At 33.4% G+C, this 25,680-nt stretch overlaps 1 protein-coding gene across 1 annotated transcript in view; it reads right to left on the minus strand.

The window, feature by feature from the left end:
• Positions 1-1,805: 1,805 nt before the first annotated feature.
• The window catches only part of LOC121374370 (helicase-like transcription factor), a 32,728-nt gene continuing 8,853 nt past the window's right edge, over positions 1,806-25,680 (minus strand). Inside the window, exons 6-25 of the mRNA XM_041501472.1 lie at positions 25,485-25,653; positions 24,917-25,053; positions 24,175-24,550; positions 23,258-23,360; positions 22,746-22,828; positions 21,671-21,786; positions 19,357-19,453; positions 18,818-18,868; positions 17,838-17,935; positions 17,100-17,243; positions 16,525-16,666; positions 15,644-15,779; positions 13,994-14,173; positions 12,210-12,337; positions 11,160-11,359; positions 4,364-4,495; positions 3,625-3,737; positions 3,085-3,265; positions 2,617-2,697; positions 1,806-2,098 (exon numbers count right to left, since the gene is read on the minus strand). Coding sequence (XP_041357406.1) covers positions 1,949-2,098; positions 2,617-2,697; positions 3,085-3,265; positions 3,625-3,737; positions 4,364-4,495; positions 11,160-11,359; positions 12,210-12,337; positions 13,994-14,173; positions 15,644-15,779; positions 16,525-16,666; positions 17,100-17,243; positions 17,838-17,935; positions 18,818-18,868; positions 19,357-19,453; positions 21,671-21,786; positions 22,746-22,828; positions 23,258-23,360; positions 24,175-24,550; positions 24,917-25,053; positions 25,485-25,653 — 2,817 coding nt within the window. The 3' untranslated portion in view covers positions 1,806-1,948. The remainder of the gene's footprint in view (positions 2,099-2,616; positions 2,698-3,084; positions 3,266-3,624; positions 3,738-4,363; positions 4,496-11,159; positions 11,360-12,209; positions 12,338-13,993; positions 14,174-15,643; positions 15,780-16,524; positions 16,667-17,099; positions 17,244-17,837; positions 17,936-18,817; positions 18,869-19,356; positions 19,454-21,670; positions 21,787-22,745; positions 22,829-23,257; positions 23,361-24,174; positions 24,551-24,916; positions 25,054-25,484; positions 25,654-25,680) is intronic.

Below are 25,680 nucleotides of genomic sequence, written 5' to 3' on the forward strand. Positions count from 1 at the left end.
TCATTAGACTTTATTTCCTGTGCCAGAAACTTGAAAGGGAAAGGTAAACAATGCATGCTGTAACTGTGACGATGTAGAGATAGCATGTTACTGCAGTTTGCAGACCTAGCTCAAGTGGATTATTATTATATACTCATTGCGTTGTTGATATTATTCGATGACAAACGTCACAATCAAATTTATGACGAGAGGAGGGGGGAAACCACTAGCCCGCAGGGGCTAGTGGTTTTGCGTTTCTCACTAGCCCGAACTTAAAAACCACTAGCCATGGGCGTCGGGCTAGAGGATTTGTCGAACTCTGATATAACTGACTATAAAATGTTAGCCTTACGTAGGTGGATATTCTTAGTATATATGTGTGTAATTTCATGCTGAAATGTCAACTGATTTTAATAATATTACCAGAAATGTATAATAGTTAATGTTGGAAATTATGTTCATAATTTACAAAAATGTGTTGATAGCCGAATGCGCATCTGACCCTATTTTTCAGAAACAACGTGGTTGTCAACTTAATTTTTTCTTTACATCAAGCAGTATGGTTAATAAATCACAGCATAGACTTAAATTAAAACAAAAATATTAGTTTTTAATTAAAGTTTTCATAATTATTAATGAAAATAGGGTATATTGAAATTTGCAGCTGTTGCCATGGTAACATAAATAATATAACTGATTATAAAATGTTAGCATTACGTAGGTGGATATTCTTAGTATATATGTGTGTAATTTCATGCTGAAATGTCAACTGATTTTAATAATATTACCAGAAATGTATAATAGTTAATGCTGGAAATCATATTCATAATTTACAAAAATGCGATGATAGCCGAATGCGCATCTGACCCTATTTTTCGGACAAACCGCGGTTGTCGACTTAATTTTTTCTTTACATCTTTTTCGTTAATAAATCACAGCATAGACTTAAATTTAAAAAAAAAAAAAATTAATTAAAATATTCATAATTATTAATGAAAATATGGTATATTGAAATTTGCAGGTGTTGCCATGGTAACAAATAATATAACTGACTATAAAATGTTAGCCTTACATATGTGGATATTCTTAGTATATATGTGTGTAATTTCATGCTTAAATGTCAACTGATTTTAATAATATTACCAGAAATGTATAATAGTTAATGTTGGAAATTATGTTCATAATTTACAAAAATGTGTTGATAGCCGAATGCACATCTGACCCTATTTTTCAGAAAAAACGTGGTTGTCAACTTAATTTTTTCTTTACATCAAGCAGTATGGTTAATAAATCACAGCATAGACTTAAATTAAAACAAAAATATTAGTTTTTAATTAAAGTTTTCATAATTATTAATGAAAATAGGGTATATTGAAATTTGCAGCTGTTGCCATGGTAACATAAATAATATAACTGACTATAAAATGTTAGTGTTACGTAGATGGATATTCTTAGTATATATGTGTGTAATTTCATGCTGAAATGTCAGCTGATTTTAATAATATTACTAAAAATGTATATTAGTTAATGTTGGACATTATCTTCATAATTTACAAAAAAGCATTGACGACAGTATGTGCATTGCACCCTATTATTCTGAAAAAAATGGCACTCTGCTTAATTTTTTCTTTAAATCAATCACTATGCTTAATAAATCACAGCATACACTTAAATACAAAAAAAATAGTAGTGTTTTATTCATGTTTTCTTAATTATTAATGAAAAAATTGTATATTGAAATTTGCAGCTGTTGCCATGGTAACATAAATAAAATAACCATCTACAAAATGCTATCATTACATAGGTGGATCATTATGGTATATATGGGTGTAATTTCATGTTAAAATGCCCATGGATTTGAATAAAATTACTAGAAATGTAGAACAGGTGAAAATTCTTTAAATTTAGCAAAAAGAATGCGGCAGGATAAGGGTTAACATATTGGTCCCATGTGTATTCCCTGTTTGTCCTACAAGTTAACGAGTGTCTTGATATCCGTGATTCTCTGGGCTCGTCTCTGCTCGGCGGTCTGCTTCTTGCCAAACGCTCCTTGCATCAACTGACGCTTCTTCTCTTGAAGCTCCATCATTCTCTCCTCGACAGAATCTTCAACCAAAAACTGGACACAAAGAAAAAAAACCCAATATACTCACTTTTGGTTTAATTTTGTTTTTTGTTTTTTTCAAACATACGATTGGTAAGCAGGCTTTACAGCCTAATAAGAAATCTCTTTATGTACGACAATAAGTTTCATGAGTTTTTTTGTTCTCAAGGAAACTTTATTAATTCTGAAAGTTTTCTTTCGTTTTTATTTTATTTTTTTTATTTTTTTACAAAATCTTTTAATATACTTTTATCATTCATGATAACAAAACAATGTTCCGACACATTTGCCAACTTCTTCTTGACATTTTTGTTGTAAATATATATATTTTTAAATCAGTCAATAACAATTGATGACCCAAATGACTTTCCAGGATTCCCATGATCTGTATAAACCCTAAATTTGGCTTTAGATATGGCAGGTTTTTGTCATTTGTGGACCATGATGCCATATACTCGTCATAAACAATTGTCTTTTGTCTGTCAACATTAAGTAAAACCTGACTGATAAAACAAAATCAGCTTTGAATATACCTTTGTGATGATGACATTTCTTGTTTGACCAAGTCTGTGGCAGCGGTCAAAACACTGTTCTTCAGTTGCTGGGTTCCATGCCTAAACATAAAAATACTGGATTAACACTGAATAACAACAATTAACATATTTCAGTCTGTTTTATTATCCAATTACATCTCCAATTTCAATTTTAAATAAGCCTTTTAAAGTGGATACTAGAGAGGACTGAGGATGAGGTGGCTAAATTGACAACAAAAACAAAGAAAAAGAAGAATAGAAAATGAAGACACACAACACAGGTCAATAACAAACTTTATACATGAGATACAATTAATTGGTAAACCGATCAAGCAAGCAATGCTTAATGAACATGATTGATCAGAACATCACTATGCTTAGAGCATCAATAAATATGTTGAATTATATGCAGTTGTTATATCGACAACCAAAAAAAAGACACCCACCCACCCCCCACCCCAAACTTACAGGGTCCATCAGGAACACTCTAGACGCAGCTGTCAGGTTGATGCCGACACCGCCTGCTTTCAGCGACAGAAGAAAGATTGTGGGAGTACCAGGTGACATGTCCATGAACTCTTCAATCGATTCCTCTCGGGCTCGCGCAGACATCCCGCCGTCAAGTCGAACAAAACTAAAGCCATTCAGTCTGAAAAGAATCAATGGTTTATACTCTGTAGTTATTGATATTCAAATCAAAAACAGAAGAATATTTCAAGGATGTACTTAATATTCAGAATTATCTATTAAGAACAATGAACTAAATATGGATGTTACTATTATGGACTTGTTCATGGAAGACGTTCTACAATTTAAGAATTATTAATGTACTACAGCAACAACAAAAGAACAACCCATTCTACTGTGAATCAACTACTGTTTAATACAATCAATGTATTGTAGCAACAAGAGAAAATCGGTACAAACTGACAAGGGCATCCTATCAATATAGCATAACAACAAAGAAGGAACCACCTATATTACTGTCAATATTGTTTTAAACATTACTTTAAAGGTATTTCCAGCAGTGTAAGCAGTGAGGTGAACTGAGACACTACGATGCTCTTTATGCCAGCGTCTTCCTCCCGCAGTTTGACCAGTGATTTCATCAGAGCATCTACCTGCAATAAAATAAAGCTAATCTTAGTACACTTGTCAGTCTTGACTTTTAGGAACATCTTGTAAGATACTTTAAGGTATCTATGGACACAGGTGCACCCGCTCAAGTACGATATAGTAAGAGGAATTTATCACATGCTTGGAGTGGGCCATAATTTTCTTTAAACACAACCTTCAATTTTTTTTTTTTTTAAACAAAGTATGCAAAAGTGGGGGAAATGTGATAGGGCCACCTGACAGAGTAATAATGATAAATACTCCCCTCCATATGATCAACTGTCATCAACTTCAAAAATTTAACATAAATACTCCAAAATGCTGTCATTTTGTAACACAATATTCTGTAAAAACATTTATTCTCTAAAAACCATGGGAGGACTTAGAAAAATAAAGTTCAGTAGGTTCTATGGTAATTTGACCAAGAAAATTCTGATTGGAAAACAGATAGACAGAAGTGTAACATGTTTAGATGGGATGAACAAGACTAATGATTCCTGCACTATTTGTGGAAAATCAAAACACTCGACTAACAATGGAATAAGAAAGTGGGACCATTAACAATTAATATTATTTTTCATTCTAATTTAAGACTTAGAGAATGAATATTACTGTTGATTTATTCGATTACCTTGGCACTTGACTGCCAGTTGTTTGGTGTGACAATGGGCTCCTCATCATTTTTGTTCATCTCTTCTGGGGACACCTCAATTAGTTCATCCTCTGCTATATTTCCCCGACAAAGTGGACATTTAGAATTTGGCTGTAAAAAAACAAAAATAGGTAAACTTATTAGCGACTAGGGGTGTCACGATACACCTACCTCATATATATAAGTATCATGATACATAACACGCGGTAGGATATGTATCACATTACTTGATTCGACATTTTTTCCCAGTAAAACAAGAAGTTGAAGCTTCAATGAAATAATTTAATAAATAATGATGATAAAAGCAACACACTGATTAAATACAGTTTTAATGTGGAAACACCACGTCATAGACATACTGACATAAGCAGGTACATATTCTGTCCACTTCACTGTTTTTCCTTGAAGGAAATAACTTGTCAATACATTCGTCTCAGTACATATTGGTGTTGGTAAATCGATAAGAAATTAAAATAGGAATAGATACATTGTCAAAATACGAATTGATACACAAGCATAGGTATCGTGTATCTATCATTGACTGACAGTGGTTTCTTATTTTCTCTGCAATACCAATGACATTAATCAGAGATTTAAGTTACCTGGTGACACAGACTAATATCAAAATTTTTAATGCTCCAATATTTTTGTTAAAAAGCTCCTACTGAAAAATTGAAATTAAAATGTGTCTTTTTAAACCAAGAACTCCTCTGGTTTTATTGCACACTAGGCTGTAATTAACAAAAAGGGATGCATTTCTCTATATAGGTACTGCTTAGAAAGGAAAAGAAATGGTTTTATTTAACAATGCACTCAACACATTTTATTTATGGTTATATGGCGTCAAATATATGGTTAAGGACCACACAGATACCGAGTGAGGAAACCCCGCTGTCGCAACTTCATGGACTACTCTTTTCGATTAGCAGCAAGGGATCTTTTATATGCACCATCCCATTGACAGGATAGTACATACCACAACCTTTGGTGTACCAGTGGTGGTGCACTGGCTGGAGCGAGTACTGCTTAGAGGTCCAAGAAACTACTTACAACTGCAGGAGTTAATTTTTTAATACTATTCATAGAAAACAAAGAAGAAATTTGTTAACACTTTTAAATTGGGTTGTTTTAGTATATCACTAAACCGCTAGCAAAGTCCCATTTGGGCGACTTAAATATTTTTTTTAAAATGGCATTAGTCGCCTAAATAATATTATTTAGGCAATCTTCTCTCTGTAATATATGAGCCACTATTAACATTTGTATGACATTTTGGTTCGCAAAACTGAACGTATTGGCTTACCATAATTTATCAACATTCATTTAAATTATAAACATGGAAGTTGTAGACCAAATGCAGTTAGGTATAGTTTTTATAAAACAAAGAAATTCTGATCTAGTTTGTAACCATTCGGAACATCTCGGTCGAATACGCTATCAAATCCGAACATTCTCAAATGCTGTTTTAGTTTTTGTCATCTGCTTCGTTGTGTTTCGATTTGTTGGGGTTTTTTAAATCTCGTTTTAATTAGGGCTTTTAATTGGCCAGTTAATTTGGTGCCTATTGAACAGACTAATGAAATGAATTGTTACCATTTATGAGTAAAATTACGATCATGATGTCCTCTGCCGGATGAAATTATCTTAAACACTGCAAGAAGCAAAGCAAAAAAGCAACCATGCCAAGAAAGTTTACGTTGTTTTTCAGTCCGGTCTAGCGCAAATGAAATTAGGTTCTGTTAGGATAAGGAGAACGTTACCCCCACTTCGTTTGTATCTATTTCTTAGAAATACTTATATAAACACTGAACACATGAACAACACTTTGCTAACATGTGAACAACAATTATGTAGCCCAGTTTGTACAAAATAAGTAAATAATTTGCTCAAGTCAAGTTTTCTTTTAATTTTTCATTTCAAGATCATATAGCAGTGTCGGGTTGGGAGCCCCGACTCACTGCTTTACATTTGTATCCATGATCTAAGCAGCAACAAACTGTTAAAAATAACAAAAGCTAATAGAAACTGATTCAGGCTGAAGTTCAATTCATGCATACAGATGCACATGGACAGTGATCTATAATATAACTATTGTTATGATCCGAGATTTAAACCGGAACAGAGAAAATATCGAATAAGGATGAGAATCAGAAAAGGATTTAGAAGAAGAAGAAGAAGAAGAAGAAGAAGAAGAAGAAAAATACAAGACAGATATAGATGGCATAAGAAGAAGGAAAGAAGTTGTTTTGAATTAAATAAGACATGAAACTCTGCGATCTCCAAACAGGCCACGCACTAAATCAATCACAATATTTATTGCTACATGTATATATGTATACATTATATTTTCTTAATATTAGTTATATCTATATTACTGTCACTCACTCATTAAAGAGGTTGAGCCATGGGGACCATTCTTTAATAAATTTTTCATAATTGCATTTTTTAAATAGAATATATCTTTCTATTTCAAATTTTTTATGCAATATGTTTTTAATGGCAGTGATTTCTAAGCATTTTTTCTGTATTTTTGTACAGTAAATATAGTATTTTATATTAATAATTAGCCAATTAAGAAAGTTATCTTTTTCATTACAGTCAAACCCGCTTATTTGCATACCCTCGGTGCTGCTCGATTTTGTGCAATTAACCGGGTTAGTCGATTAACCGATAGAGTACCGACTTTCACTTTGTAACAGCCATCCAACTACAAAGTGGCATGGGAGACAGTCTAGCATAATGCGGTACTTCATACCGGAACTATTACAGTTAACACATGTCACATACAGTTGGATATATATAAATGTAAAAAAATATATCTATCGATATATATAATTAGCATGGCGTTTTTGTTTTAATCTGCCAGACCAGAAATCATTTTCTAAAAAACCAACAACGTCCGTCACTGGGCGTCGTTTTCTAAAAACACAAACTGGCGTCGTTTTCTAAAAACACAAACTGGCGTCGTTTTCTAAAAACACAAACTTTGTGCATTAAAAAAAAAACCACTGACCATCCACTAGTGTAAACAAAGTGTATTAGCCATGTAGTTAATGAGATAAACTTGAAACAACAGAACCATCAAAAAGTTCACGTTTCATCGGTGCACGTGTTTACAAAATGATGTCAGTTTCCGGAATTACCGGGCTGTTGATTGACCGAATAGAATTACGTGAACTTGTATGCATTTGCTGGTATGGTGTTCTTTCCATCCCAAAAGATACGGCAAGCTTTGGTATTATTTGTGATCCCCAAATAATGACTTTGCTATTGTTAAGCAATTAAAGTTAAGCTCGGCTAGTGAGTCGTTATCAGTTCCAGCATTGCATGCATGACCGGTCTAACACAATTGACTGACCTTCATGGTGAGGTCCGACTGATTGGTGTCTAACAATATAGCAGAAACTTAGGGACGATCCATAAATAACGGTCTTTGTTATGTTTGTTTTTTTGACGACCTCCCCCACCAGTCTTTTTTTTTCCGCTACATTTTCCGGGAAGCAAGTGATAAATCATTTCTTTTGCGTTTAACAGATATAGCGTACACTGCATCTAATGAATAAGTGAACAACAACCCTTTCTCGGTCACATTTATTAAAAACATAACCGCCTAGGACGATTGATCTGTAATCTTTTAATTATTAACAAGGCTTCTCAACATAACGTAATAATTGATACAGAACAATGATTGCCCTGAACACGTCAATCAAATAGGGCCTCAATAGTTGAGTGCGCATGCGTACAAGCGCACAGGCGGTACTTCTAAAAATAATAGTCGGAGAGTTACTTGTTATTGAGATGGCCTCTGATTAACAGCAATATATTGCAAACAAAACATTAGGTCTTAGGTTTATTCAACTTAATTATGTCATTCTTAAATCTTGTAGTCGGGTATTGTGATTCACCAGTAGTAACGTGCACACCATCTCATTTGCATGTCACACGTCGACTCTGTAAACAGCGATTACACTTACAGTCGGCTTACCACACAGTGAGCTCAAACAAAACAGATTAATCGGTGATTTATTTGAGTTTTTTTGCCAAAGTTTGATAGACATTCTCAGTCATTTGTGACATTAATTTAGCACCCAAAAAAAAAAAATCGTTATTTATATGTGCAAATAACCGATATATAGCCTGTAGTCTGTGCAATTAACCGGATGTTTTGTAGTGTTATAAGGGCAAATGGTTCCGTGTTGGGTGAAAATAGTCGATTAACCGAATTATGCTATAAACCGATGTGCAAATAAGTGGAGTTGACTGTATTTATGAAACCAAACATGATATTATTTTTATTAAAAGTAATTATATTACACTCTACAAATAAATGTGATATGGTTTCAGGATAATTACTACATAAATTGCACATATTCGAATTGATGTAGCGAATCATATGTAAAAATGTATTAGTAGCTAAAATTCTTTGAAATAATTTGTATTGGAACCATAATAATGTTGAATCGTTCACGCATTGGAAAGGTAGCAAATAGTACTGTTCCCAATCACTTGGTGTAAAAATAAATCCTTGATTCGTGTATTTAATTTGTGATTTTGGCATTACTGATTTGAAGTTTATTATATCGTACATATCTTTACATCCTCGTCAGCTTTTTAACAATAGTTTTAGTTTAAATGGAAGAATGGGTTTATTTATTGTTGTGAAACTATCATCTTTCAAAGTATCCAAATTTTTAAGGTATGATTTTTACTGCTTTTTACCAGTGAAACATAGTACAAGAAATTTGTTGTTGTATGATATATATTTATAAATTTACCATAAGACAAAATATCACCTTGTTCATCGAATATGTCACTTATGAAAATAATGCCTTTGCTGGCATAATTTTTATATATAAATGGTTTTCGATCTATAAGTATTTCACTATTATGCCAGATGTTCGTACATAAAATATCGTTTACACTTTCAGGATTATGTTTATTTTCTATCTTTACCCAACAAAGTAATGTATCTCTCCAAAACTTATTTAGAATTTGGGTGGCTTTTCCCGTAATGAAATAATCTCCATGTATTATTAATTCATCTGTTGATACGTTTGTAACAGACTTAAAGAGATAAACCCACTTTGAATTACTTACAAACAATCTTCGTATCCACGAACTTTTTAAAGCGATCATGAAGTTACTTACATTTAACATTTTGAGTCCTCCTACTTTATAGTCTTGAGTTATTAGATCCCGTTTTAACTTTTCAGGTTTATTCTGCCAAATAAATTTAAAAAATAGTGTGTTTAGAGTTTTTAAGAACATTTCTCTTGGGTTCGGTAATGATATTAGAAGATGTGTAATAATTGGTATTATTAATGTTTTAAGAACTGTTATTCTACCTAAGACTGTTAATTTTCTTATAGACCATCTTTTCAATGAATTTTTAATTTCTAGTAGCTTAGGGTTAAAATTAAGTTCATTAATATTTTCCAAGTTCACAGGAAAGTTGATACCAAGTAAACTGAATTGAGAGCCCCATTCTAACTTCCATCGTGTATGGTGATAAACATCTTTAGAAAACTTTTTACTGCCTATCCAGATAGCTTTTGACTTGAAATATGTTCATAATAATCTAATACCGTAAGTGTACTGTACAGGGACTCAAGGGATCCATCTAAAATAAAACTTGTATCATCTGCGTATTGCGATATTAGATATTCCTCACCATCTATATTTATGCCTTTAATAGTTGGATTATTTCTAATAATAATTGCAAGGATTTCAGCACATATTATCAAGATATATGGCGACAACGGGTCGCCCTGCCTGCAGCCCCTTTCTAACAGAAGTGGTTCGGATAAGAATCCATTTTGTATTACCCTAGAAAAGGACTTATTATAAAACGTTATAAAACGTTTTAATCCAGTTTTTAACAAATGGTTTAAAATTAAAAATATCAAGTACTTGGTCTACGAATGGCCATAATATAGAATCAAAAGCTTTTTCAAAGTCTATTAATAACAGTAGGCCAGGAATGTTGTGCGTTTCGGTATGCTGCATAATATCATATATTAGTCTTATATTTTCTCCAATGTATCTTCCTTTTATGAAACCAGTTTGGTCTTTATCTATTATTAAATCTAATATCTGTTTTATTCTGTTAGCGATACAACCTGATGCCATTTTGTAAATACAGTTTAATAATGTTAAGGGTCTCCAATTTTTAAGATATTCTTTTGGTTTATTTGCTTTTGGGATACATGTAATTATACCTAACTTTTGGACGTTAGACATCTCTTTAACATAATAACTATAGTTAATAGATCGAACTATGAAATGATCCAGATCTATCCTGAAAAATTTAAAGAATTCCGTCGAAAAGCCATCCAAACCTGGGCTTTTTTCATTTTTCATACCTTTTAAATATGTTAATACTTCCGAATATGTTATTTCGCCTTCTAATTTGTTTGCGTCGTCATCACTTAATTTATTGAATTTTAAAATATCATGTTTGTTGGTATGTAGAAGTGGTTCTTCAAATCAATATTCTTTTATTGAAGTACATTTCATATGCTTACTTAAATATTTCGCTTAAAACCTGAAATATGAATATTTCGTGTTTGGGCAACCTAAAACAAGTTTGGGACACTGCAAATGAAATTTTAGTGGCCCAGATATTTGTTTTGGGAGAGTTTCGAGCCCTGCTAGCAACATTTATTTTCTAAAGGCCATCACTGTCTAAACCATTTTCATTGTTTATGAATTTATATACCAAATTTAAAACATGCTGAGGTGTCATTGAAAAAACATTCCTTTTCTTTCCACCAACCTTTTCGTTGTTGATGACGGCTTGGATGCAGGGTCGACAGTAGACATGGGCACACGATGTGATAACGGGGAACCGGAGACTCTCGAGACACACGGAACACTCCTCGTCAGACCCCGAGTTCAAAACCTCGAGCAGGCTCGCTATCAACTTCTGCTTCTTCTCCTCATCAAGACCAGAGCTGACACTTTCTTCCATTGCATCTGTGCAAAAACAGTTATTTTTTATATAACTACGGTAAAGTATTCTTATATCGAACTGCAAGGGACCATGATAGATAGTTCGTTATAGCAGTAGTTCGTTGTACACATTTGTATAAGTTGGTTATTAATGTATAGGGAGATAAAACAAGACTTTACGATCAGTTAGTTCATGCTAAGCATCTTCATTCAAAGTGTACTTTACTCTAGCTACAGTGACTGTGACCTTTGACTAAAGTTTAGTAAATGGAGAAAATTTAAGCAAAGATTACACATGATTGCAGGGCTGTAGAAATACATTTGGACGTTGCTCATAAAAATTCCTTTTGCAGTTAGTTTGAGCTGAAACAGAGTAATCCTTTACAGTTCCACAGAATGATGAATGACTGGACAAAATGAATTAATGTACAATGAGACCCGTTCAAAAATAATAGCCCAGTGTCATAAAATACAAGAACTAAATATTATTTCCAGGCCTGGAATAATAGACATGCCCATGTGGGTTTTCAAAAGTATCTAACTCACTTTCACTCGTCAGATACCTTTGGCAACCACTCCAGTGGGTACTCATATATTATTCTTTATAACCAGTGTATTAGTGGATGTATGGATGTCACAAATAATCACTATGTTTTAACTTGATTAAGGACAAATTGCTGGAAAGCAATTCAAGGTATGCAAAATGTCTTCTAAGAAAAAGATATCTGATCTTGATATCAATTAATGATGTACTGAGTTACAAGAGACTATGCTTATTTTAATGCCTATGACCACCAATTGAAGGTAAGCAAATTGGCTTCTACGATATATTTATCTTGACATCAGGTATGTGATGTACTCAGTGATGACCTACTCATAGTGTCAGCAACAGCAGCAGCAGCCTTGGCGACAAGTAGAGGATGACAACAAAGCTGTCGGAGTCGCATCAGAATGGCCAACACCTGGCCGTAGTGGTGAAGAAGAGTTCCTTGTTGGAAGTATCTGCAAGAAAGAGAATTAAATAACTATTACATACTGTCAAAATCACATCAGACTGGCCTGCTAAGAGAAATGCTGAGGGTGGGAGATATAGTGTTTTTCCTAGTTTGTTTTAGCATGGTGTGGCTCCACACCTCAATAGTCCAGCACCATCTTGCCTTAATCAGTGCCATGCTGCCCTTAGATTAAACAAGCCTTTTTCAATAATTAATTCTAAAATTGCCTGAATAAAACACCCAGAAAATTTACTATTAATTAACAACATAAGCCTGTTATGTATTTTACCATTCATTTATAAAAGCAAGCACATTAATTACATTCATTTAATTTTTTGTTTACAGTAAAAAACAAAACAAACAACAACCTGAAAATGGTGAAAATGCCCCAAAAGTGTTTAGTCTACCATGCCTTGTTATATTTAGGGAAAACACTGCTGTATGTACTTAACACATTTAGAATAACAAATGAAAGGCTTCCAATTAAAATGTATTTATGGCCATTATAAAGTAAATGCTAGATTTTCATTACAAATATTTTTGAAGGGTGGGTGGGTGAAATTTTATTTTTTATTTTATATATTTAAGGCATTAGAAATATTGCATATCAATATTAAACAAGTATAATATTGATCTGTAGACCTATTTGTCAAACATTTTAAAAGCTTGATATAATTTTTTTCAAATTTATTAACGTCAGTTTTGATTCGTTAGAAATGAGAAATTCTGTAAAATGCTATTCATAGTAACAATTTTCCCATGACTGTGGCACACCGTGGTGCAAGTTGTATATGGTGCAATGCTCTTGTGACAGGCAAACTTGGTGTTAAACTAAATCAATCGAACAGTAGCTGCACAGGTACCTTCAGATGAGCCAGATAAGGCTATGTATTGGTATGCAAAGTTAATATTAGTGATGATTTTGTCCGACACTAACAGTAGGTAATAGTTGTTAGAATGCCATCGCGTTCACTATTAATACACCCAATTCAGTCTGAAAGAAGCTATAGAAGTGTCGAACTACATGGAGAATTCACAATCAGACGACTTATTCTGATTGGCTTGAAATAGCTGTTAGAGAGATTTTCATGACACCCGTTGAAATTAACATTTTGTTTTCATTAGTTTCATTAAATTGCATCGGTATATAATATAATCTTCTATGAAACTACCCATAAAGGTTCTGTGACGTGCTTCACACACCGAATATCATAACGTCAGGACTGAGAATTTCAGAAAACTTCCATAAATTGTAAATATGTCGGTGGCATGATAACGCAAGTAATATTTTTTAATGAAAATATTCGGTGGTCGTGAAGGAAATAGCTGTTTAGAACATTACCATCAAGCACATATGACGTACATCTAGGTCAGAGATTTCCCACTGCACGCAGCTAAAACACGTTTGTTTGGATTTTCTAACGAAGGATTACAGCTTTTGCACGAACGTCGTTTATGTTGATATTGGTTTTGCAGTATCTTTCTCACATCAGTAACGAAGCCTTATTTTCTTCCAAAAACAGTGATAATTTTTTTAAAGATTTTCCGACAAATGATTATAGCTTTTACACAAACGATCTGTCATTTATGTTGATATTGGTTTTGCATAACCGACAGACGAACAACAAAATCACACATGCCAAATTTTATGCCCTGCACACACCTGTTGATGATAATCCTGCCCTCACTCTGCATGGCTGTGTAGATGTCTCGCTCCTCCTTGGACAGTGTGATGTGCTCTATGGCTATCGTCTTGTCCGGTAGACTGATCAGCGGTTTGCCATCCACCATCTGCGTCTTCGTTCGTCGCATGGCAATGTTGCCCATCAGGTGCTGAACACGTCTACAAGCAGAAAGCAAAGAAATAGTCAACAACACCTCAACATATTATAAACTATGGCTTTCTGGTGGAGTTTTTACTTATTAAATGAGTGTACTTATTAGGATAGATATCAGAATAGTTAGATTTAGTAGTGTACTAATAATGAACAGATAAAGATATTTATTTGAACAAATTTTTTTAAAGTGCACTACCAAAACACCACCCAACAGAATGGAACGAAAATAATGTAAATTAATACAAAAATAAAAGACAAAATCTTTCATCTTGTTTTACTTGAACCGTCATTACATAATGCTATATCCCTGATAGTACAGGCTATGCGAAGTGTGTGTGCGACATGTGCTCTAGTGGAGGGAGGAGAGCACAAGCACATTTATGCTTTAAAAAGTAAATAAAGTAAATGTTTGGACCACAGGTGTGTGTGTGTGTGAGGGGCACAACCCCTCCCATCCAGTTCATGTTGTAATACCTTTCCTGAGTGATCTGCAGTGTGTAAGAGTTGGTTTTGATGGATTATTGCACTTCACTTACTTAATGCTCATTTCTCGCTCTAGCCAGTGCACCACCACTGGTAAATAAAAGGCTGTGGTATGTGCTATCCTGTTTGTGGGATGGTAATATAAAAGATCCTTTGCTACTAATAGAAAAATGTAGCAGGTTTCCTCAATAAGATTATGCAAAATTACCAAATGTTTGACATCCACTAGTCGATGATTAATAATCAATGTGCTCTAGTGGTGTCGTTAACCTTCTGACTACTGCAGGCGAGATATCTCGCCCGACGTCACGTCAGTCGATATACTGTACACTGTATACAGTGCATTCCCCAATTCATATTTCCCGCCGTTTTGCACACGACACTCACCGGAAACGGAAATATAATTAAAGAATTGTTGTTGTTTTTTCAAAATGGTGGCTTTTGTTTTGATTTTTTCAATTGAAAATACCTTGAAATTTTGAGTTCAAAAAGTGGTTTTCGGCAAGTATTTTCGCTTGACAACAATGGCGGCACGTCGCGGTCTTTTTCAGGGATCGATAGCTGATTGTGACAGCTAATTTGATAATAAATTTGATCGTTTTACCAACAACGAAAATTACCAAATATTGCAATATGAATCTTAGTTCGGGTTTAAAAAAAAATTCTGGTCAGAAAACCACTGTTATCAGGAATAATGGACATAAATACTGGACAGCTGGCCACAAATGCCCGTAAGTAAATGCAACTTTTTCGATTTTTTGCCTAATTTTAATCACCATTAGCCGATCTAAAATAATAAAAATTACAACAAAAAAACACGAAAATAATACTTACCGATTAATATATGAACTTTATTTCATGTTTTTATAAAACATTTAAGTGAATATATGTGAGTAAAAATTATAAACTTGTACCCACTCAACGTGGTTTTTGTTAAAAATTAATTCAGTAGTCTAAAGGTTAAACAAAAAACAAACTTCTTCTTCACTTACTTAATAGCTGATTTATCTCCGTATCCGAGAGGTCTCTCGATGGTGCGGTGCCACCACTGTTTCTCAGTCAGTGGGGAGATGTTGAGGAAGTTCACAAGAGACCACAAGTCCTTCATGGAGTTCTGAATTGGTGTGCCTGAAATGTAGAATAGTGCATTGGAGAAATAGAACACAGGAAAACTAACGTTTTCAAGATTTATATTTTAAAATATGAAAATTTGATTTATCTTAAATAGCAGTTGTATCAATGAAGTGGGTCCAATCACATCAATAAACTGAGCCAAGACAAATAACTTAATACTGCAAGTTCTAGTGCAGATTTACAACATCATGTACTGAATGTGAGCCAAAGTATTGAAACATTTGATAGGAACAAAATTTAATGACGCAACCAACACATTGTATTTATGGTTATATGGCATCTGACATAGGTGAAGAACCACACAGATATTGAGGGAGGAAACCCGCTGTCGCCACTTCATTGGCTACTCTTTTCGATTAGCAGCAAGGGATCTTTTATATCCATAGACAGGATAGCACATACCACGGCTTTTGATATACCAGTCGTGGTACACTGGCTGGAACGAGAAATAGCCCATTGGGCCCATTGACTGGGATCAATCCAAACATTTGATAGAGACAAGATGAAACCACAAGAAGATCTCAAACTTTCATATTCCATGGTAACTGGCACACAAATGTAGTGAAAGGTTTGAGATACGACTTTGAATATGGTTTCACTAATTTGTTGAAAAGACATTTTGTAAAGTAAAAAAAAATTCCTGCCTCTTTTCCGTATATATTTTTTCTATGTTTTCTATTTCAAAGATATTATTGAAGCAAAAGAAAGTGATCCAAAAATTACAAGGGTAAGCTCATACCTGTGAGAACCCATTTCCTCTCAGCTTTTAATTCCATGATAGCCTTAGTCTGCAATGCATTTGGGTTTCGAATCATGTGACCTTCATCGAGGACAATTCGTAACCAATGGACTTTTTTAATTGGCGACTTATTCTGATACAACTGAAACCAAATATTAAAGTATAAAAAGACAAAGTTTTAATGTATTATTAGTCATTTGAGATTTTGTGTATGCAATAATACAAACATATAACTATTATAATAGCCATTTTCTAAAAAAGCAGTGCCCTAAAAACAAATAGGCAAAATCAAAAATAAAGTCCAAATAGGGTTAATAAACTGGAGCAGAACATTTAAAAATTAACATTTTTACACATCAAAAACATTAACATTTTACCGAATTGACCCAGAAACACATGGAAGTCTGTATCACATAGTGCAGGACCATTCTATCAAATAACCAATTTTCAGCCATATTAAAGTCTCCACTCATTCACATCAAGAAATTCAATACCACAAACAACATTACAGACCAGGCACTTCTCCACATTAATCTGATGATGTTAATTGCCAATAACTTCACAGAATTACGCACCTTGAAATCAGACGCTACCGTTGAGTAGGTCGTGATCACTATGTCCTGCTGGGCGAGGACGCGACTGTCGCGTTTCCGACTCGGTCCATAGTACGAGTAGATCTCCAGGTGAACGTTGGGGTGAACGTGCTCATTCAGCTGGGTCTGGAAGACAAAACAGTCATTTTAGGACAATACAATCAATAATTCAACCATGTCTAAAATCCTTTCCAAAATGCGATATCTTTTCATCTTTATAAGAAAGCATTTCCAAAATGCAATATATTTCCATCATTTTAAGAAATCATCTCCAAAATGCAATATTTTCCCATCATTTTAAGAAAAACACAATTTTTACTGCATAGATTGCATTTTGATGGAAACTCTATTGTCGTATTGCTGAGTTGTACTAACATCAGTATGCCTTCACTGTTAACTCCAACATTTGGAAATTGGTGTATATCACATTTTGAGTGTTGGCCTTAAACTGACATAAAAAATTGCCCAGAATAGTTATTCTTAAAAAAAAAAGCAAAAAAAAAAAAAGCAGTAGAACATTGTTTAATTTTTAAAGACAAGAATCATGTATGTTCTGATTATATGAACTCTATAAAAGCTACTAAAAATCATTATTTAATTGTTTTATATTAATGTGATTTATAAAATAAAGTGAAATATTTAACTTGCTGAAAATATGTGTTTGTTAAATTAAGATGTAATGCTGGTGGATATGTAATAAATTTATTATCAGATTCTGACCACCCAATTGTTCATCACAGACAGAGGACAGATGATCAGAGTAGGCCTGGGACCATCACAATTAGACCTTCCCGTCACCGCATCACAGTCGCTCAAATCTGAAAATACTTAAACATTAGTTTTATTAATATCAAAAGTTGATAAGTCAGTGTTTTCCTAGCTTGTTTTAGCATGGTGTGGCACCACGCCTCAATAATGCCATTTTGTCTTAATCAGCGCCATGCTGCCCAGAGATTAAACAAGTCTTTTTCAATCATTACTTCTAAAACTGCCCATATAGAATATTCAGAAATGTATTATTAATTAATAAAATATGCCTGTTATATATTTTTTTATTCATTTATTTGAAGCAAGCACATTAATTACATTTATTTTAATTTTAATTCTTTTCTTTTTTTCTGTAATGAATAAAGGTGCCCTGAAAATGGTGAAAATGCTCCATACCGTGCCAATTTTTTAGGAAAAACACTATAAGATATCTCAAGCATATTATATAGCTGACAATAATGAGATGAATTGTGAAGCTGTAATATTTCCTTTTTGGTTAGAGTTAGCTCTGTCACTCGCCAAATTCATCAGTTGCAAATTTTAAAAACAAGTGGCCAATTTTATTTAATTTAGCAAAAATAATTCAATGACATGTTAAGATTGATATTTTTGAAGTTTAACAGATATTTAAAAATAACCTTTTGTTCACCCAGACAATATGACAAGGCCAGTTGAGCTATCTCTGTATTACCCGAACTCCTGGTACAAAAAACCTGTAAATTAGTGTCATGCATAATCACACCCATGAAGTGGGTAAAACTCAAGGTATGTGGCCTAACAACTGTTACTTTCCATTGAGCACTCACTGTGGGTTCCAGAACTGTAACCCCCCCCCGCAAATGTTACATTACTGATGTTACATGTTGAACATCCATGTTTGGTTTCCCAGTAATAATGAGGACATTACAACTTGAATAAAAGAAAACACTCACTGGCTTCATTGAATTTCAAGGGCTCTTCAAGATCAGGAAGATCATCATCCGCTAAAAACAGAGTTCAAAAGTTACCAGCAATCTTTCATTATAGATGGATATTTAAGATGTCTATAACTAAACATGGATAAAATATTCATACAAACTATTCTTGTCAACATATGCATACTTTTTCTGCATGCAAAACACAAAAGCGAGTGTTTGAACAATAAATTACTCCTAAAGTTACTGGTATGTCACCTATGAAAACTCCATTTCATTTTAGATTACACACGAGTGGGTATAGAAACATTTGTCACATTAAGAAACAAAGAGTACCGGTGAGGTACCTTATACACCCATCAGGAGTTTGATGGAAAACCATATCTATATTAATGAATATGTTATGGGTATGTTAACAGAAGACTTAAAGGTTTTCATGTTTGCTAGCACAAGTTATAATCTTGTAAAGAATATCAATGATGTAAATTAATTTTGTTTAGAGTTTACCCTTTTGATTTTTGATTTTGTTTGCCTGTAGGTTAGTGTTAACAACTTACAGCTTTCATAGGTTGTAGATTTCTGACACTTGACTTGTGAACTACCAATGTCTGGCAAATATTCAGGATCGTCATCAACGTTAGACACCATTTTAGTCTGAAACAAATATCTGGAATTACAATACTGCATACACTGTTCTATACTGAGAGACAATGGCGGAAATCTTATGCAGAAAATGTGAACTGCCAATATCTGACCGATATTCAAGATTGTCATCAACAACGTTAGACACCATTTTAGTCTGAAACAAATATCTGGAGCTACAATACAGCATACAGTGTTCTATACTCTGAGAGACAATGGCGGAAATCTTATGCAGAAAATGTGAACTGCCAATATCTGACCGATATTCAAGATCGTCATCAATGTTAGACACCATTTTAGTCTGAAACAAATATCTGTAACTACAATACAGCATACAAGTGGCTTGATTATATATATATATATATATATATATATATATATATATATATATATAATTATTGTGACAAATATAGAATGAATGATGAGATGTTAATACTACATTTAATTTTGAACCAGCTACTGATTAAGTTTAACAAGCATTCTGAGAATACTGCTAAAGCTATACATGTCCCCTACCGAGCCCAACCAATTTTCAAATCTCTTAAATTCAAGGGCCATAACTCGGGGGAAAATGGGTAAATCGCCATCAAAGTCAAACTTGATCTGTAATAGAACATCATAAAGCTATACACAAAAGCAAAAAGTCCAGAATTTTTTTTTTCACGTCTCCTAAGTTCAAAGGCTATAATCTGTCAAAAATGGGTAAATTACCATGAAAGTTAAATTTAATCTGTAACATAACATGACAAAGCTATACCCAACATTTCAGCTCAGTATCTTGATGCTTTACAAAACAAAAATCCAAGGACCATAATCTGTCAAAAACGGGTAAATAGCCATAAAAGTCAAACTTGATCTGTAACAGTACATAATAAAGCTATACACACAATTTCAGCTCAATATCTCAAGGCGTTGTGAAGAACATCCAGAAAACCATAAGTGGGACAGACAGAGATAAAACCTGTAATCCTCTCAGGTTGGACCAGCAGGGGACTGATAACATACATGCTAATAAACAGTAACAGAGATGCCAACCCTAGTTGGAGTGTCAAAGGAATCCAGGCCTTCAAAAATAGGAATCCCACCCCCAAAATAGGAATGTTATCAGTGAGGGCGCAGGAGTGCGTTTTTCGACATTTTGGTAAAGTCAAGTTCAAGGCCATACCCAATCGGCAAACATCGGGGCTGTTCGGAAGACACGATTGCTAGACTGGTTTATTCTATATCACCACGCCCTCTATGCTCGCTATTCGGAATACATAAGTTTAAACAACAAGGCAGGAAACCAATCTATGATTGTTGATGGTGAAGAGGGGAAAAGTTCCATTTCTCCAGTGTTAACAACATTTGTGCTTTCCAAAATATGATCCAACACCAAACATGCGAAATTACGATTTTCTTTCTAAAAATCGGAATTTCAAACAAGACATTTGTAATAGTGTAATCTATGCTTTAAAGTTGTAATGATTCCGCCAAATCCGTAATGGTTGGCTTCTCTGCAGTAACATAATTACATCTCTAGTCTTTTTTCTAAAGCAGATATAATAGTGAAATTTTATATATGTATAACACATTACTTTAAACTAGTCCCAACACCAAACATGTTCATTGACATATCACAAAATGTCTTGCACGTGACAATAAAATGTTGTCAAAGAAATCTTTTTATAAACCGAAAAAATAACAGGTAAAGATCTTCAGGACTTCTAGAATTTTTATAAAATCCATTAGCCATAGGATCAGTGATTTTAAAAATTTACTAGCCACGTTTAAAAATTCACTAGCACTACTTTAAGTTGATATAATTTTACTAAATACTAGTAATAATCAGATATGTCATCTAAAAAGGGAGATAGAGCTTAAAACACTAACATTGGGGGTTGGGGCGGGGGCAGGCTATTTATACATGTATTTACAAAATATACTTGATTGCAACATTTTACTATTTTGTTTCAGTAGCCGTCGGGCATGGCAATATTAGTTATTTACTAGCCCAACATTGAATATCACTAGCTACCATAATCTAGAAGCCCTGGAACTTTATATACTGGATAGGATTTTTCTGTGCTTAGCAATTTAATCAAACCATAACTTGACAAATGCACAATAAAAATTAAATAATATTTAGTTATTAATCAATTTAATGCTCCACTGCTTGTTATTAAAATTACTTCAATCAATCATTAATTATTTCCTGAAGTTCATAAGCAAGTAACTTAAATATCTTACAGGCACTGTTTTAGCAGCCAGCGACTTGCCTTTACCCTTTCCTTTCCCTGTAATTCTGCCTCTTCCACACACTTTGCCATTCTGAACCGGATGAGATGACAGTTCAAGTGTCCGAGCTGTAAGAACAAAAGAACTTCATATTTAACATGGGTGCATTTGGAAATGGCCAATTGTTTAAAATGGCATTACTCTATATGATCAAACTTCAGCCATACATAATCAACAATTTAATTTGACAATTTTGATACACAGTCCGGGATTGTAAATAATACACAGTAGAGTATTTTAAGTAAAAAACACAGTTGAGTATTGTAAACAACACACAATGAAGTACTTAAGTCATACATAGATGGAATTGTAAATAATACACAGTGGAGTATTGTAAATAATACACAGTGGAGTATTGTAAATAATACACACTATGGAGTATTGTAAATAATACAGAGTGGAGTATTGTAAATAATACATACAATGCAGTGTCGTAAATTTAATTTTTAATTCTGGTCCTGAGGGTGTCTGGTTTAGAGGAGTTTCAGTGTATATCTGTCTCCATTAGTTTGTGAATACAGCCTCAGAGAATCATAGTATCAAGTTTCTCATAAAAAGTCTAGATGGTAGACTATAAAATTTTCTATTTAAATTTTAAAAACATTTAAGAAAACTTCAAAATCTCTCTATTAGATTATGAAGAACTACCCCAAGAATACTTATGCTATGTTTCAGAACTATCTAATCAAAACTTCAGAAGATAAAAACTAGTACATTTTCAATGTTAAATTTCTATCTAAAATGTTTAAATTTGATACAGAGAATCATAGTACAAATCAAAACTCTAGGAAAAGATAGATTTTCAAATTTTCAAATTTTCAAATTAAATTTTAAAAACATTTAATAAAAATTCTAAATATCTCTATATTAGTTTGATACGGGTGTCCCAGAGGATCATTGTACCACGTTTCAGAACAATTAAATCAAAACTGTAGAAGATAATTTCAAACGATGGACAGATGCCGGTCAAATTGGTGTTAGAAAAGTAATGCAGACGAACGTCATAGGGGAGCTAAAATATATTTGCCTTTTTTTCTTGGATGTTGTTCTTCATCTGAACCAGAGTCTCCAGACTCACTAAAAGTATATTTGATTGGTTTCTTGACAGCCCTGAAAGTAAAACATTAAAAAATACAAAACACTGTATATTTGTATAAAGCTGATAGTCTTGAATGTGACAGCACGAAAGTCTATTAGCTCAGTGTGCAATAACCATACCTACCAGGAGTATGTTTAAGCAATAACTGACTTATATCACGTCCCTAAGTGATGTTGCATCACTCAAGGAAGTTTGGCTCAGTGAGGGGTGGGATTTAAAAAGTGTGTGGTTATACAGATTTAGTGCATACTTTTGTCAATGGGGAAAACAACCTAAGCAAAGTACAAAGTATACAAGCTTATTGCCACATGAGTTTGTGTAATTTGTTATTGTAATTTTAAAATATTCAGTCTGTACTCATAACACACAAACACACTAAAGATAATTACACACATAAAAAATATTCTATATATTAAACAACTAAACAAAGGGTGGGTTACCGTCTTAGTCTGGCAGTTGAGCTTGACAAGGCAGAATGTGCAGTAAGTGGATTGTAATCTGGATCCTTTTCACTGAGCATAACTTTCTTATCAATCTGAACATCTAAACAGAGTAAAAAATATACAACAGTGATCATTCTAAATAAACAACTTTCGAAATATTTATATGATGACAAGTCACTCTTCGCACCCTAGTTTTGACTTCGTACACCATAAATATAGCACATCTAACAGTAAATTTTTATATAATATATTTGACAAAAGATCATTTTTATTTCTTTTAAAAACTTTAATGTAACACTTTGTCTAATATTATGAAAAATAAAAACAAACCGACTTGTAAATATTGGAACTTGAACAATTTTGACAGGGTTCAGGGTAAGTAGACAATTTTTTATTTTAATGTGGCAAAGCATTGCTATAATACAGCTAACGTTTGAATTTAAATGATCTCAGTATTCCAACGACATCACTTTGCATCTCTTTACAATAACAATAAACTGGGTATATGACATTTTTGTTTTTAGAATGCTGGAAAATACCCATGCAAAACTGACATTGAAGATTTTTTGTTTGAGAATTACTAAAGCATGCGACTGTATTTGAAAAACCCCCATTGTAATTTAAAAATCATTCTATTTACAAAATATGGATTTGAAATGAAATTACAGTAAGATGTTATATTTATTGTGTTTATGCAATAACTGATTTGCATCACGTCCCTAAGTGATATTGCATGACTCAAGAGCATCATCAATGTTAAGCCAAAACAAAGGTTCAAAAAGTGACTGTCGTCGACCTTAATTTCACGACTAAGTTGTGGGGTTTTTTTGCTAAAAAATTTTAAAACCTGGAATGTATGGTGAAAAAGGCAGTACTTAAGTCTAGTATTAATGAAGGTACAAAAAGGAAATAACCTTCAACTTCTTCCTCATCACCAGAAGACACACTACAGTCTGACAATACTATCACATTGTCATCGTCCTTCGCGTCACTGAAAGAACACAAAAAACTGTCACTTTTCTCCATTTTCAGGGTCGGTAGGGGTGGAAGTTTTTTACTAACTCTGTTTACCGCACTGGTTGAGGGTTGAGGAAGAACAAATTTAGAAGGAAAATTTATGAGTTTTTTCTCCACAAGTTCATTATTTTTTTCTGGAATATCTGCAGCCAGGGAATATTCTAATGCAGCCATTTTGGTTTCCAAGCTGACACTTTCAGGTTTAGTAATCCCTTCCAAGGAAGATTTGTTGTTGATTTCAACATTACCGTTCTGTTTATTTTTCAGCAACTTCTGAAAAAGAAAGCCAACTTCTTTACTATAAAGTTAATAACTAATATACACACTTTCCGAAATAATAATTTTAAGAGGCCCAAACCAGGTTTCAATGCCATACAAAGGAATACTAATATCTCCACATTCCATTCACTTTTTATCACTCGGACACATCCAATAGCTGAAAATAAGTATGATATTTTGACTGTTTAAAAGTTTTTTCTGTCAATTTAAGCAGTTGAAAACTCTGGGTTATCATGACATAAGACTCAACAATTTGAATGCTAACAAGAATAAAAGAATGTTTTGTCCCCAAACTAGATACATATTGCTACAATGTATAAATAGAAGATGCAATAATTTAAAAAAAAAAGTTAGTCCAACCTTTTTTCTTCTGGGAGCCGACTGTCTAGATCTGCCTGGTACCGGCACGGCCAGTGGTTTCTTATCTACAAAATTTGTTAGGATCAATGCAATCATCTCCAATGTCTTTCCAAGTCCCATGTCATCGGCAAGAATACCTAAATTAAAATGGCAGAATATGAGAAATAGAGTATCACCAAAACCATTTACAATACATCTAATACCTAAAATTAAAATGACAGAACATTTGGAATAAAGTATCACCAAAACCATTTACAATACATCTAATACCTAAAAATAAAATCATTTGGAACAGTGTATACAATTTACAGTAAATTCAATAAAAAGCATTATTTATATATGCTATACAAACTATGTGTGTGACATCAAATGTTACAGATATGAGTCTACATTTGTAAGTTTGATAAACACAGTCAGAAGTAGATACTGCTGATAGAAAGATTATAGCTATTTAATTAGCTGTTACGATGTCAGAACCAGTCCATGGAATAAGGGTTGTGTTAATGTATGAATAAACCCACAATGTATGCTCTCTTCACAACAGCATCATATAAATATATCAACCTACCTCCATGAACACTACTTGGTCTTGTGTTGCTGGTGAAAACTGTAAGACTGTTGTAGTAAGTTCCATTTTTTCTTTCTTCCCAAAATGGTGGCAGCATGTTTCCATTTTCACGCGATATCATCCAGTTGAGGGCTTGTTTTTGGTGAGGATACAAGGAAGTAATCACAGCCTGAAATTCACAATTCAAACAAAATTG

This window comes from Gigantopelta aegis, chromosome 6, assembly GCF_016097555.1.
Source record: "Gigantopelta aegis isolate Gae_Host chromosome 6, Gae_host_genome, whole genome shotgun sequence".
NCBI classification, from domain to species: Eukaryota; Metazoa; Mollusca; class Gastropoda; order Neomphalida; family Peltospiridae; genus Gigantopelta; species Gigantopelta aegis.